The 16,121-nt window shown below is 35.3% G+C and overlaps 1 protein-coding gene across 4 annotated transcripts in view; it reads right to left on the bottom strand.

Annotated features, from left to right (window-relative positions):
• Positions 1-14,781, bottom strand: part of pbx1b (pre-B-cell leukemia homeobox 1b) — a 94,819-nt gene extending 80,038 nt beyond the window's left edge. For all 4 annotated transcript variants that reach the window (XM_056266066.1, XM_056266068.1, XM_056266067.1 and 1 more), the window contains exons 1-3: positions 14,556-14,781; positions 14,290-14,511; positions 12,501-12,574 (exon numbers count right to left, since the gene is read on the bottom strand). In XM_056266066.1, the coding sequence (XP_056122041.1) occupies positions 12,501-12,574; positions 14,290-14,477 (262 nt within the window). In that variant the 5' untranslated portion in view covers positions 14,478-14,511; positions 14,556-14,781. The remainder of the gene's footprint in view (positions 1-12,500; positions 12,575-14,289; positions 14,512-14,555) is intronic.
• Between the last annotated feature and the right edge of the window lie 1,340 nt (positions 14,782-16,121).

The following is a 16,121-nucleotide window of genomic DNA, read 5'->3' as shown; positions in this document are numbered from 1 at the left end:
AAAATCGTGAAACCTAAGAGACTCCATAGTCATTTTAATGGCTTAAAAACAAACTTTTAACATTTAAATGTCAAATTGCATGTCTTCGACTATGACAACAAACTTTCAACTTAATAAAGTGCTTTTAATGTCTTTCATGAAAAATGTTACATTACTGTTTGGGTTCTTAGAGATCCCAGAAATAAACATGAATGCAATGAATTTTCTCTAATTCTGCCAGCTGTTTATTTGCGCTCCAATGCTGTTGACGACAAATTGAAAGGCGTCGAGAATCATTTTGGAATTGTATTGTGACTCAATGAATCAAAATGAATCATGTGAATGCTGTTTAAATGCTGTTGTTTTAAACAACTATTAATAGAGAATCCTGGGGGGAAAACTACAGAATTATGAAGCAGCACGACTGTTTTCAACATTGATAATAATCAGAAATAAGCAGCAACTCATCATATTAGAGTGATTTCTGAAGAATCACTGAAGAAGACTGGAGTAATGATGCTGAAAATTCAGCTATGATCACAGGAATAAATGACATTTTACTATATATTCACATAGAAAACAGCTCCTTTTTTTAAATTCTATTTTTGGTTAAATAAATGCCGCCTCGGTGAGCAGAAGAAACGTCTTTAAGAACATTTTTTTAAATCTAACAAACCCCAAACTTTTGAACAGTTGCCACAAACACAGTTATACTTAACATGATTCTAAACTTGAATCCCACAAAAGGCAGTGCACACACACACTTTCAAGGGACCGATGCGTTAGATGCAGTGTTTCACCTAGTTAACTATTGATGCAAATGAAAAAGGAAATCTATGAGAGCTTGAAAGAGGTGTGGATGCAGAGAGGTGGTGAATGATGTATGAAGGAGCTGGATGAGGGTTCAGATCCATGCATCCTAAAAGCCCGGGGCAAAAGTGGGATAAATGTTGATTTTGTCCAAGGAACACCCGGCAACTGACAGTGGGACTAAACTGCAGCGAAAGGCAGCCATTAATCTCGGTCTAGTTTAAGTAGTGTATATTAATTTGTGTCATTTCCAGTACGTGCAGAGAGGCCTCAGTCTCTCAGTCTCTCTCTCTCTCTGTGTGTGTGTGTGTGATGGAGAGGGGGAAAGAAATGAGATTTCCAACCGCGCATTAAAGACACACGACTCCTCCAGGGTTGGTATGGCAACGGCGCTCGCGAGAAGCACTTCACGTTCACTTTAATGCGCATTACAAATTTTCAGATTTGATTATAGTCGTAACATATCAAGAAAGCTGGCAGTAACGGAGGGCCGAGCGTGTCTCCACCCACCAGCTTTGCGACGCGCTGTTGGGAAGCAGCGACACAAAGCAAACGGGCAGATAAAATCACCACAGCGTCTCTGTCTAATGCACCGCGCGAGCGCCATCTCGTCTAATGTGCTGCTAGCCGGTCATTCATATCTCAGTGAGCAGAGCCCGTCTGAGCAGAAGATACCATCTATTGACAAAAGAACCGATTCGGAGGCAGTTTACCAGGGTTTATTACGCCGCTGAACGCAAATCTGACATTTTCTAATGGGTTTGACTCTGCGGGCTGGCCAATAAATCATATATTAGGAACTGGAAATATTAGGCCTGCAACAAATTGTTGATAAAAATTGACAGTAGCCTAGAAGTAGACAATGGATTTGTTATTAAGACTGTTTGGAAATAAGTTTCTTCTGCTCACCAAGGCTGCATTTATTTGATTAAAAATAGAATAAAAAATAGTCAAAATTTGAAATATTACAATTTAAAAGTTGAATATATGTTCAAATGTAATTTATTCCCGTGATGAAAGCTAGCATCGTGTCACATGATCCTACAGAAATCATTCTAATATGATGATTTGCTGCTCAGGAAACATTTCTGATTATTATCAGTGTTGAAAACCGGGGATAAATATTCTTTGATTAATAGAAAGTTCAAAAGAGCAGCATTTATTTTAAACAAATATTAATGTTTTTTACTGTCACTTTTGATCAATTTAATGCGTCCTTGATGAATAAAAATAATTAATTTCTTCAAACAAATCTCACTGACCTCAAACTTTTGAAAGGTAGTGTATATGCATACAAAGAGGATTTTTTTTAAAAACGTTTGAAATGTAAGTTTCTGCCATTTTAACCCTCATGTGGTGTTCAAAACCCTATAACACCTGTGGTGTTCCCGGTCAAAAATGACCGGGCCATAAAAAAAACCTTATAAATCACTCATTATACCATATTTTCACCCAATCTTGGATTCAATCTTTTTGTCAACATGTTCTCTTTCAATTAGGACTGGTTTTATATTTTGATTTGCATCTGAATAATCATAGGCCTCATTTATTTGAGAGTAGGCATTTCATTTTTTGAGTAATTTTTTAAAAAAAATTGAATAATTTTGGAAATATTAAATAAAATCTGAAGAAAATTGGTACTGTTGATCACACTAGTCAACTTAACATTTTCACCAGGAATTTTGTTTTGATACTTTTGTTTTGTAAAAAATATGGCACATAGTCACACTTGTGGTGTTCCCGGTCAAAAATGACCGGCCTATAAAAAATAGCTTATAAGTCACTTATTATACCATATTTTCACCCAATCTTGGATTCAATCTTTTTGTCAACTTGTTCTCTTTCAATTAGGACTGGTTTTATATTTCTGTTTGCATCTGATTAATCGGGGGCCTCATTTGTCTGAGAGTAGGCATCTCATTTTTTGAGTAAAAAACAAATAATTTATGAGTAAATTTGGAAATATGAAAAAAAAAAATGAAAAAAATGGCTACTGTTGATCACACTAGTCTACTCTAATGTTTCACCAAGAATTTTGTTTTGAAACTTTTGTTTTGTAAAAAATATGGCTCATAGTCACACTTGTGGTGTTCCCGGTCAAAAATGACCGGCCTATAAAAAATAGCTTATAAGTCACTCATTATACCATATTTTCACCCAATCTTGGATTCAATCTTTTTGTCAACTTGTTCTCTTTCAATTAGGACTGGTTTTATATTTCTGTTTGCATCTGATTAATCGGGGGCCTCATTTGTCTGAGAGTAGGCATCTCATTTTTTGAGTAAAAAACAAATAATTTATGAGTAAATTTGGAAATATGAAAAAAAAAAAAAAAAAAAAATGGCTACTGTTGATCACACTAGTCTACTCTAATGTTTCACCAGGAATTTTGTTTTGAAACTTTTGTTTTGTAAAAAATATGGCTCATAGTCACACTTGTGGTGTTCCCGGTCAAAAATGACCGGCCTATAAAAAATAGCTTATAAGTCACTCATTATACCTTATTTTCACCCAATCTTGGATTCAATCTTTTTGTCAACTTGTTCTCTTTCAATTAGGACTGGTTTTATATTTCTGTTTGCATCTGATTAATCGTGGGCCTCATTTATCTGAGAGTAGGCATGGTCAAAAATGGTCACAATGGCCGACCATTGAAAGTGAATGGGAGAGACTGAAAATAACAGAACAATTTAGTTTTCAGGAGCATGTTCATTATTTTCATGTACACATATGAGCATGTGTGCTTGCAAACATCGAGCCCTTGGACCTGTGCATGTATCGATACATTTATACACACGCTATCCAGACACACACACGTTAAAACACACAAACTTTTTTAAATATTACACACATTCTTTTCCACAGAGAGAAATTTGATCCTACCCTAACCTGCATCTAATATACATTTATCCATCTGACATTACCACACACACACACACACAGGCCGTGATCAGATTTTTGACTCAGAAACTAGTGAGGAGGAGGAAATTCAGGATGCATCTTGCAGTGAAGATGTTTCTGAAGAGGAAGGCACCACTGAATCGGCTACGGAGCTTGAAACAACTGATGAGGAGCAGTCTTCCAGTGATGAGGGCCCAGCTGAGGTTACCGTTTCATTCTGGTCAAAAGATGGAACTTTGTCCTGGCCTTCATCCCCACCTATGAGGCAAGGCAGGTTTTCTTCTGAAGGCCTTCCTCTTCAGAAACATCTTCACTGCAAGATGCATCCTGCATTTCCTCCTCCTCACTAGTTTCTGAGTAAAAAATCTGATGAATAACATCATGTGCAGAGCTGTTTTGCCATTGTGCTGCCACAAATGAATGACAAGCAAGGTGCTGTGAGGCATTTTATATATGCCTGTGCTATCACATGATGTATATTTGTAAATATTGTCTAGTTCTGTGTGAGAACCTCACAGTTCCAAAACAAAATGTCATAATATTTTGTCTGGAAGCTGTGATGAAACAAGACCATGAAAGAAAGATTCTTTTGAAGCCGGGTCACTGCAGTCACGGCCAGTTTGTGTGTGTGTGTGTGTGTGTGTGCGTGTGTGTGCGTGTGTGTGTGTGTGTGTGTGTGTGTGGTAATGTCAGATGGATAAATGTATATTAGATGCAGGTTAGGGTAGAATCAAATTTCTCTCTGTGGAAAAGAATGTGTGTAATACTCAAAAAAGTTTGTGTGTTTTAACGTGTGTGTCTGGGTAGCGTGTGTATAAATGTATCGATACATGCACAGGTCCAAAGGCTCGATGTTTGCAAGCACACATGCTCATATGTGTACATGAAAATAATGAACATGCTCCTGAAAACTAAATTGTTCTGTTATTTTCAGTCTCTCCCATTCACTTTCAATGGTCGGCCATTGTGACCATTTTTGACCATGCCTACTCTCAGATAAATGAGGCCCACGATTAATCAGATGCAAACAGAAATATAAAACCAGTCCTAATTGAAAGAGAACAAGTTGACAAAAAGATTGAATCCAAGATTGGGTGAAAATATGGTATTATAAGTGATTTATAAGCTATTTTTTATAGGCCGGTCATTTTTGACCGGGAACATCTCAAGTGTGACTATGTGCCATATTTTTTACAAAACAAAAGTTTCAAAACAAAATTCCCGGTGAAACATTAGAGTAGACTAGTGTGATTAACAGTAGCCATTTTTTTCATATTTTTTTTCATATTTCCAAATTTACTCATAAATTATTTGTTTTTTACTAAAAAAATTAGATGCTCACTCTCAGATAAATGAGGCCCACGATTAATCAGATGCAAACAGAAATATAAAACCAGTCCTAATTGAAAGAGAACAAGTTGACAAAAAGATTGAATCCAAGATTGGGTGAAAATATGGTATAATGAGTGATTTATAAGCTATTTTTTATAGGCCGGTCATTTTTGACCGGGAACACCACAAGTGTGACTATGTGCCATATTTTTTACAAAACAAAAGTTTCAAAACAAAATTCCTGGTGAAACATTAGAGTAGACTAGTGTGATCAACAGTAGCCATTTTTTTCATTTTTTTTTTTCATATTTCCAAATTTACTCATAAATTATTTGTTGTTTACTCAAAAAATGAGATGCCTACTTTCAGATAAATGAGGCCCCCGATTAATCAGATGCAAACAGAAATATAAAACCAGTCCTAATTGAAAGAGAACAAGTTCACAAAAAGATTGAATCCAAGATTGGGTGAAAATATGGTATAATGAGTGACTTATAAGCTATTTTCTATAGGCCGGTCATTTTTGACCGGGAACACCACAAGTGTAACAATGTAACAAAACTCCCACAAAAAAATAAGAAAATTTTCAAAAAAACCCTGAGATTTAGTTAAACCGTTTGGGAACAAAGTCACTAAGTTTCAGTCCAAAGCGATAACATTAACTAGTATTTTCGGGAAAAAGAAAATCTTCTCCGGGTCAAATTGACCCGAACACCACATGAGGGTTAAGAATGAGAATAGTAGCCTACGGAATATAATGTTTTAATGATTTAATAGTTCAGCTAACGACTCGTTCAGCTATTTTAAACATATACTTCCAAATATGGAACCAAAAGTGATTAAAAAAGCAATTTTTTAAATATTCTACCTAAAAATATTCTCTTAACCGCCAAGCCAAGGACTTATAAAATAATATATCAAATATATTTAAAATTATGCAATTGTGTAATCAATTGTAATGCTAGAACTTTTTATTCACCATGCTTTTTTATTTCATCATTAGATCAACTTCACAACTTGAGAATGTTAAAAGAAGGAAATTAATATTAAATGAAGAATGAATATTGCCAAGTCCAAGTATGTCTCAGGCACACAGACACACACACACACACTCAACATCATCTTCAACAAGCAGCTCAATCACAGCAGCCCAAACTCGCCGTCGTGCTTAATTACCAAATAGCATCACAGTTAAATTCAAGCTATTAAGCCTCTTAATATGATTAACACATCTCAATTAGGCCACTGACAATTTGCATAATTCATAAGGTAATGTGATTGTGCTCCAGTGTATACTGAGAGAAAACGATGACAGATCTCTCCGTGGCTGCTGTTGCATGCTCGCCTAATCTCATTTCTGCAAAAGCCTGGCGGAGTCGTTCCAAAAACGCCACGCCGGCCGCGCTGCCAGTCAGTGTGTGTGTGTGTGTGTGTGTGCGCGCCTCTATTATGTGCTGGATTAGGCTTTAGCGTTTCCGCTTGAAGGATGATGAGCCGCTCTAACAGATGTGATTCTCATATCCTGCTTGTTCGCGCTCCGCAGAGATGCTGCATCAGCATGTGTAAAACGTAAAAAAATAAAAAAACACAGAATGAAAGACAAAGCAGCACATATTAGCACTGAGGCCAGCCGTGTGTCCGAGAACATTGACAAAGCCAGTGATTTCAGGCAGATCTGTTCGTCTTCAGGATTCAAACAGCGGAGGTTTATCAGGAAGCACGGATCTGTAGAAATGCCTAGAAATCGAAGTAATAAAATGCAACTAACCGTTGTGCGTCCAAAATAAACTTTCAAAAGGAAGCAGAAAAGAGTCCCGTGACTTTTCTCGTTGACATCCAAGCATGTGCATCCACTCAAACTAAACTGACTGCATTACTGCCTACTATTCTATAAATAAATACATGGTAGAAAGTGAAAAAGTGGGCATTTATTATTTTAAAATGGCAGTTTTCTGCACTTCATGTTGCATGTAAATGGCATCTAGTCTTCATCTTGGAAATAAATCCATTTGTTTTGCATTTGCAAAAATCATGGATGAACTCATATTAAATATTAAAAGATTTTAGGACGCAGTGTTGCACATCCTGCGCTGAATACTGCACAATTTGGCAGGTCATATTCTATGCAAGCAGAAAATTGGGTTACACTTTATTTTACACGTTACATTTGGTTACTGTAGTAATAACTATAAATGATGCATAATTACATGCAACTAACACTAAACCAAATCCTTCAATAGTAGGCTACATATTGTTAAGTATTATTTACACAGTACTAATGCATAATTACACTGTGACACCTTAAAATAAACCAAAAATTGTTATAGTATACCACAGCAATAGTGCAAAGGTAGTATGCTGCTATTCTGAGTATAGCCTTGGTATTAGATATCTTAAGAAAAACGACACAAAATTCCACCAAAATGAGGTTTTTATACCCTCTTGAATCTATTTTGTGACATCAAGCATGTCATTGTTAACGGCGCGACACACTCTTAAAACGTGTTAAATGAGCGCCTGTCTGCTGGTTTGAAACCGAGCTGCCGTAGATGATTTACTCCGTCTGTAATGAGCTATAGAAGTGTATACTGTGTGCACTGGTGTGTTCAGCCTAAGGAGCCGTAAGGAGTCGAGCTTCCCACAGGACAGAGAGAACGGCGTGCTGAGCGCTCGCAGTAATCATATCTCTGGCTCGTTTCAACACTGTCAAATATTCCTGCCCTGCCCTCTGCTCACCTCATTCTCACCCATCAAAAAATAACATTACATCACCCCAACCCCCAGGCGCTAAACCTTACACCGTTTAAACACATGCCACAAGAAAACTAGCCTTTTGTTGAGGTTCGCAGAGAGAGCAGACTCTGCGAGTTCAGATCTGTGAGATTTGACAGATGTTTAGAAGATTGAGATTTACAGTCGTCATCATGTGCTTGCAGATGGTTGTAATAAAACAACATCATTACAGTGTTGAAACCAATAACTAAATTAGCTATTCGGTTTCTTTTCTATTTCTGTTTTTACAAAGCATTTTACTGATTTAAAACATGTAGAAAAACATATTAGCTCAAATATAATTCATCAACAAATATTAGCTATTGAGAAAGGAATGTGTCACTGTCACACGCACTGTAAACAAATTTTATGATCAATAAGTTATAACCATGTGTTTTCCACTTTTTTTTTTACAAGTTATATGAGATTTAACTCATTTTTTAAAGTCAGCTTAATGTAATGTAAGTTGAAATGACTTAATTTAAGGCAGCAAAAATGTAAAATATCAGTTTGAGACTCTAAAAAAAGAATCACTCATAAGACATAATCTAAATGACCTATTCCAATTTTTTGTGACTTGTTTACGTGAAATGTGAAAAGCGTTTCATAAAAAAGCAAAGCAGAAAACTGTGTTCACTAAGAAGAGAAAACCCTATTCAGAACAGAATAAACAAATAACGTAAAAACAACAACAACAAACAAGCCAGTGAGTGCATAAACAGCTTCCATTAGGGCTTCATTTGGCGCTTTCAGAAGTTCACGACTATTCGTACGCAACGTAAAATCCCTGACAGCCGCTCAAACCCTCGCACTCCTCACCGGCAGAGCGCCGCTATACTGTGTCTTTGTCAAAGCTGAAGGTTCAAGGTTGTGTCACTGAACAAACTCTGACATTCAGCAATTAGATGCCTTGACAACGTTCTGAAGTTCCAAGAGATCCAAGATTTCCGCTTCCACACAGTCGAGTCTCCGTGTGTCAGAGACGCTGAGATGAAACCAAAGAGGGGAAGAAAAGAGATATATTTGCACTGCTCCTTTCAAGTGCTGGCTGGGTTATGTCGTTGTGTGGAATAATGAAATGAAAGTTTGCGTGGTGGTGTCGAGTCTGTGTGAGCCAACGGATCTGGCTGGAATTGTTTGAGAGTGTATTTTTGGAAAGCCATTTGGTGCCAGAGCCTTTCCAACATGATTCTGCTGCACGCCTCAAAGATCACAGACGCTCGGACAAGACACTGCCATCGTTTCATCAGCGTGTAAACAAGCCCACTGCTCCATTTCTATTTATAAAACATTTCTATGTTTTAAAGCTCATCACAAATTAAAAAAAGTGCAAGCATGTGGTGCATTAAAAAACTGTCATTCTATGCCAGCAAAGCAATAGTTTAATAGTTAAAGTAAGTGTTTTTTGTACTATTTTACCTGTATGATCGGAAAACAACATAGCTTGCATTACAGCGATTTTACCATGGTAAATGTGTACCAACCAAGTACCTAAAACCACCTTAAATCAATGCAAAAACAATAATATTACAAAAAACACCAATACTCAATACATTTTTTAATGTATTCATATTATTAATCTGAATATTAATATTAATCTGATCATCTACACTAATATAAAATGGGCAGTGTGTGTTCATCAATATACACACCATGCAAAGATGACAGTGTGTAAACATACACAAAGCCTCTAAATCCACCGATATGCGTGCACAAACATTTTTGCACGCACACATGAGTCTTTGCAAAGACACATTCCTCAGACAAGAAAGAAAATATGAGTGGAATGAAAGCAATTGAAGAGCGCCACGAAAATACGGCAGCGTCTCAGACGTGTGGACTAAAATAAAGTCTGCAATCTGCATGCTGAAGAACGCTTGGTCTTTAGATTTCCCCTTATATCCCAGTAAAAACACAGGTCAAAAGGTCGGGTGGTGACCCAGGGCCGGTCCTCCCCGCAGGTGTCGATTGGCACACTGGGAGGAACTGTAAAAACACACACTATCTGCTGACAGGACTCTACGTGATCTTGAGCTTTAAAAAACTATGATAACTACTGTAAACTTTAGCAAACACAATCAGATCTTTAGTCCCTCTCAATTGTGACATTATGTTTACAAATTAAAATGTTACAAATGCATTTCGAGATCTAAATTGCATTTCTTAAAAAAAGTTACGTATATTCAACACAGTACACTTTTAAATTAAAACAGTGATGTGGAGAAAGTAGACATGTCTTTTAATCGAAATCTATAATCTAACTTTTATAACTAGCTTGATAAAACAAACAAACATGCATTTTAAGCACCAGATTATGCAAATGTCACTGAAATATGCTGTTGGCTAAAGCACTGAGAGCATACAGTACACAAATCGGTTCTTTAAGATAAATAAATGATCAAATGCAAAATAAAGTAAAGGTGATCCTTTTTATGAGTAACTGAGCTGACATTACACTGTAAAAAATGATCGTGATTTTAATGGTAAAAATGCTACAGTGCAAAACTGTTAATTGGTTAACAGAAAGTTTCCTTACTATATACGGTAAATAACTGTGATAGATCTAACGGTACATTTAATGTAATTTTTTACTGTTTACAGTTTTTGAAAGTGTAAAAAAAACAACTCATTGTATAATTGACATTCCCACACTTCCCTGCGTGACACTTCACATTTGATTTATTTTTGTTGAAATAACAGTTTCTTCTTAGTTTTTTTTAGTTCTTTTCTATATCAGTTATGTACATTAGGGTTTTATGTTACATTTAATGTTGTTAAATTAATGTTTATTGCATTTTTAAAATTTCATGCGTTACCATGATGGTGTTTAATGTTTGTGCGAATAACACTGTGCAGCTTCTTTATATATGTATTAACTTTCTTGTGGTAGAGCTTTGATTGATCATGTGACTCTGATTGTCAGTGTATTACAATTGTACAAAACAAAAACAGATATTAATACTTCAATAGGTTGGTAAATTAACATTGTATCAGATAATGAAATACGGGTTATTACTGTAAATTTTAAGTTAAGTCTGTAAAACCAATAACGTTGATACCGTATTTTTGACGGTAAAGTTCTGGTAACCACAGCTGCCAGTTTTTTTCCGTAAAAACAACGGGATTTTTTTTACAGTGTACTACTAGTCATGCTTCAACTACATTTATTATAATCACTCTATCATAATAGGATATGGTGGAATCAAGAGTATGCAATTACTAATAAGTTTGAAAAGAAACAATCTTTTACTTTTTTTGTTAATCGCTAAAATAATATTATGCCAAAAAACTACAAAAAGACATTTCAATTTTACAAATCATTAGCAAATGTGCTCAAACGCAAAATTTAAGGCAACTATATTTAATTGTAATTTTGGTAAAATAAGTTTGACCCAGTTTTCAATAATAACTCTAAAAAAACTATATCAAGTTGCACTAGCTATTGTGCTAAACACACACTGATTCAAACATCATTCCCGCGTAGTTTTGCCACTGATGTCAAACATAATAAACAATTCTCAAGAGTTATTTTGATTCCTTTATGATTTCAAAACAAATAACCAGCGTACACCGCAATTCAGCATCTTCTGTTAAAACACTGAGTGACCAAAAAACAAACTCAAATTGATGGTATACTTTTAAAATCCAAAACATTTTTAGACCTGAGCAATGATCTGAAAAGATTTTAAAAAAGGGCTCATAGAGGCAGCAGGAGTGGGAGGAAAACTTTCTTACGCTCTCGAGCGAAGCTCAGATCTAAACACTCGAGTCAAGCTCAGGCTCCACGGTTTGGCCTTTCATATTTTCGCAGGAAAAGGGCAAAGAGGAGCAGTGCAGTCTGGGATACGTCCACATCGTCCGAACTCTGCGTGAACTCGAAAAAGAAAAACAAACGGCGGGGAGTAAACCTCCACGCATAACTGTGTCAGTCTCCTCTCGGACGCTCGGCAGAAACACCCCCGACGAGAGCCACCCACGGCTCACAGCTGGAACACAGCAGTCCCAGAGATAATGCCAGAGAAATCGGCTTTATCCTTCATCTACTCCTTTTTATTACATGCACTAATGACTGTGAAACACGCCGGAACCGTTTCCACATCAAACCGCAGAGCGATAGCGTCTCAATATCTCTCCAGCACAAACCCTTCGCAGAGATCCTCCACTGTTACTTCTTCCACCACTGTTTTCATCGTGACCGACGCCAGCAAATGAAACACGCTTTCCCTCCAAAAATGCACAAACACGACGTTCATTCATCGCTTCAGCCAAACGCAACTAAATAAACATTTCAGCGAAACAACTTATGGCGGTTTGAAATTTAATCCTGCACTTTCCTAACCAAAACATAGCTGGATTTTTGCACACACACACACACACACACACACAAAAAGTAAAGATGATTTAGCAGCGAGAGGTCAAAGAGGCTGAACGTTTTTCTTCATTTCCTCACTACGATCGCCACAAAACCACATTTACCCACTGAGATCCTCACTCTGAAACATCCACATCCAATGCACAATGTAGAAAAACACTTTTTCCTTCCAGCTGTTGTTGAGAGTATTTACACAACTAACATGTGCAAACCCTTCAAATACAAAACGTTTCTTTCACAGTGTTGACCAGACGCTGAAATACCAATGCATTTCATCCAACTGATGTCCAGTCGTTTCAGAGAATATGATGTGCTGGAAGGTTACACCACTTGCCTGTTTTTTCCTTGATCTCACACAGGACGTTGAAGAGCGCCGGCTTCATTCGGTGGCAGTTGAGCGCATGTTTTCTGAAACACAACACAAGGCCGCGGTGAAGCGTCTGAACGGCACAATATTTCACTCTGCTGTAAAGTCTTATTTATCTGCCTGTTGCCTGAACGTCAAGTGATCATGGTGGAATCAAAAGCACATATTGACCATTAGCTCATTGCAGTCTCTGTTTATCATATTTATGCTTATGCATTACATTAACAAAATTCCATAGTATTATTTCAGTAGTTAATAATTCATAGTTTTGTATCTTTGTATGTACTGTAACAACTCTGAAATACTATAAGGATATAATTATTGAACAGCATGTTTTTATTAAACACATCCATATGCAAAAACATTATGATAGATTCAAGTATTCATTTAGCAATGGTAATGGTTGTGGGGCGATTATATTTTTAGGTTACACTTTAATTTCTTAACTACATTAGTTTCCATGAACTAACAATGAACAATAGCATTTATTAATATAAGTTCATGCAAATATTTACTAATAGACATTATTAAAATCAAAAGTTGCATCTGTTAACATTAGTTAATAGACTTGAGATTGCATTATTATAAAATAACGTTCACAAAGATTAACAGATACTGCAACAAATGTATTGCTCATTGTTAGATAATATTATTTAATGCATTAACTAATGGAACCGTATTGTAATGCCCATTTTTAACAATTGTAGTTCTAAAATATACAAAAAGAAAAAAATGCTAAAAACTATTTGATGAATTAAGAATCTCCGTTTGGAACAATATTCATCCTAAAGGGACGCGGTGAGACTCGGTGCTGTCTGTCAAATTTTATCTTGGCATCTCTTTCATTTCTATTGACAAAAAATGAGCTCTGCGTGTCAGAAAAAGGATGTCTGTCACTACACAGCACATGTGTTTGGACACACTGACAACAGCAATCGTCTTATCAGTCCGTTTCTGGATGCCTGCTTGTCAATAACTCCTGATACGCATGTAAACATTTGCTAATTGCCAATTATTATAAAGATGTCAAACATATTACCTATATTCCCTTACTATAGTAACCAAAATATCACAGTTATTGTTACTACAATAGAATTGCTTTTGTTTTTACACTTGATTAGTGAAAGAAACTTAGATGCCAACTGACATCAAAACACAAAATAGACCATTTCATATTCATTAATTACGAGTTGTTGCAACAGTAACTAGCATTGTATGGTTGTTATCATAATTTGACAGTATAGGTATGCTTACAATTAAATTAGGTTAATTAAATATTTTTTGGAAGTTTATCTTTAAAAGTGATGGTGAAGTAATATATATATATATATATATATAATGTCTGTACTGTATATAATTGATATGTTATTAAACAAAATGTAAATGTAACATGTATATAATGTTTTATATAACTAATATACTGTATGTGTATATATATATATATATATATATATATATATATATATATATGTGTGTGTGTGTGTGTGTGTGTGTGTGTGTGTGTAAATGTTTTATTGTTATACACATATCATTTTTCATTTATATATTTAAATTAACAATATATTATTTATAAAAATGTATAGTGCATACATTTTTTTTTTCTGTCACGGGTATGCCTTTGGAATTATTTAATTAATTAAGTGAATATTTCTTAAGTGTATTTTATTTTATACTCTAATCAAGTGTCACAGGCGTCTTAAAGTTGAAAGTGAATATGAATATTCCAGATCTTTGTGTGTGATGAGTGACAGCTCACCTGGCCTGCGCCTCGTCCAGACTCTGGTCAGTGATGGTCATGATCTGTTGTAAAATGTCTCCAATGTCCTGCTTTCTCCCGTCTCCGTCGTTCGCTCCGGTGTTGTCCTGGATGTGCTGAGACAGGCCGGGGTGTCCACTCATCCCAACGGCCGTATGAGCGTGCATCAGGCGCGGCTGCTCGTCCATGTCGGCCCGCTCCGGTCCTCCGGTTCTCCGGTCGCTCTCCGGTTGCTCTCCGGTCGCTCTCCGGTTGCTCTCCGGTCGGAGACTCCTCTAATACTCTCTTGCACTCCTCCTGAGCTCAGTCACTCACAGCCCGAGCCACTACCAGCCTTTTAACCACTAAACTCACCAGTGTGTGTGTGTGTGTGTGTGTGTGTGTGTTATTAACCAGGTCCCGCGTGAAGAACGCAGCGCTTCATACACTCGCGCGTTATTTCACTGTTTCATCCCGCTGCTTTTGTTACATTGTAGCACTCTCGGCGCTCAGAGACTCTGCGATGCTTTAGGCCCCGCCCATGCATCTTGATTGGACGCAGGGACCGTGTAACCCCGTCCCCGTATGTCTCTCAGTGCACGTCAATCATTGGGCAGAGGAGATGAGACGCGGGAACGCGCTTCGTGCCCTCCTGAGAGGCAGATATTCATGTTAGTCCGCTGCACACATGTCTGGCCTTTTCTGTGATAACAAATGTTTGGGGGTGTGACCAGTATGCAAATATAAATGCTGGCTATTAAAATAATTAAATTCATGTTTAATAATAGAATTTAATAATTCAAACATACTGTATAATATCTTAACATATTAATGTAGCTATATTAGCTATAATTATTGTTTGTAATATTTTTGAGTAATAAGTATGCTCTATTAGTATGTCCATATATATATATAATGTAAAATGTATGTATATATATTATATATATACATATAATTTATATAAAATATTACTTACATTATTATATTTATATAGTATTGAATTATAACAAATAAATAAAACATTTTAAAATACTTAATATTTTTTATATTTTTAATATTTTTTTACATAAAATAAGATTTTTATGCTTGGTTTATGCTTATTACACAAAGCATATTATAATAATTGTGATAATATATTGTAATATAAATTAATATGTTAATAGAATATTATTTTTATATTTTGATTACTAAATCAAATTACATTATATTATTATATTTATAATGAAACATGATGTTATATAATTATATGCATTATTTATAACAATATATTATTATACGTAAAATATTATTATAATTCAACTAAATTAATATTTATTTTTATATTTATAGAATCTAAATGTCATGTATTTTATTTGTCATTCATTAATTTATTCATTCATTCATGCATTCATTCATTTATTCATTCATGTATTCATTTATTAATTAATTTATTAATTTATTAATTTATTCATTTATTCACTCATTCATGTATTCATTTATTCATTCATTCATTCATTCGTTCATTTATTCATTCATTCATTCATTCATTCATTCATTCATTTATTCATTCATTCATTCATTCATTCATTCATTTATTCATTCATTCATTCATTCATTCATTCATTCATTCATTCATTCATGTATTTATTTATTCATTTATTTATTCGTTCATTTATTCATTCATTTATTAATTAATTCATTTATTCATTTATTCATTTATTCATTTATTCACTCATTCACTTATTCACTTATTCACTTATTAATTCATTCATTCATTAATTTATTAATTTATTAATTTATTCATCTATTCATTCATTCACTCATTAATTTATTCATTCAGTCATGTTAGGAACACATTAGACATTTATAAGTGA

Source organism: Rhinichthys klamathensis, unplaced genomic scaffold (genome assembly GCF_029890125.1).
Source record: "Rhinichthys klamathensis goyatoka isolate OS25496 unplaced genomic scaffold, OSU_Roscu_1.1 h1tg000244l_1, whole genome shotgun sequence".
In the NCBI taxonomy this organism is placed as follows: Eukaryota; Metazoa; Chordata; class Actinopteri; order Cypriniformes; family Leuciscidae; genus Rhinichthys; species Rhinichthys klamathensis.
Note: the sequence above shows the minus strand (reverse complement) of the source record. Positions and strands in the feature narration are given on the sequence as shown.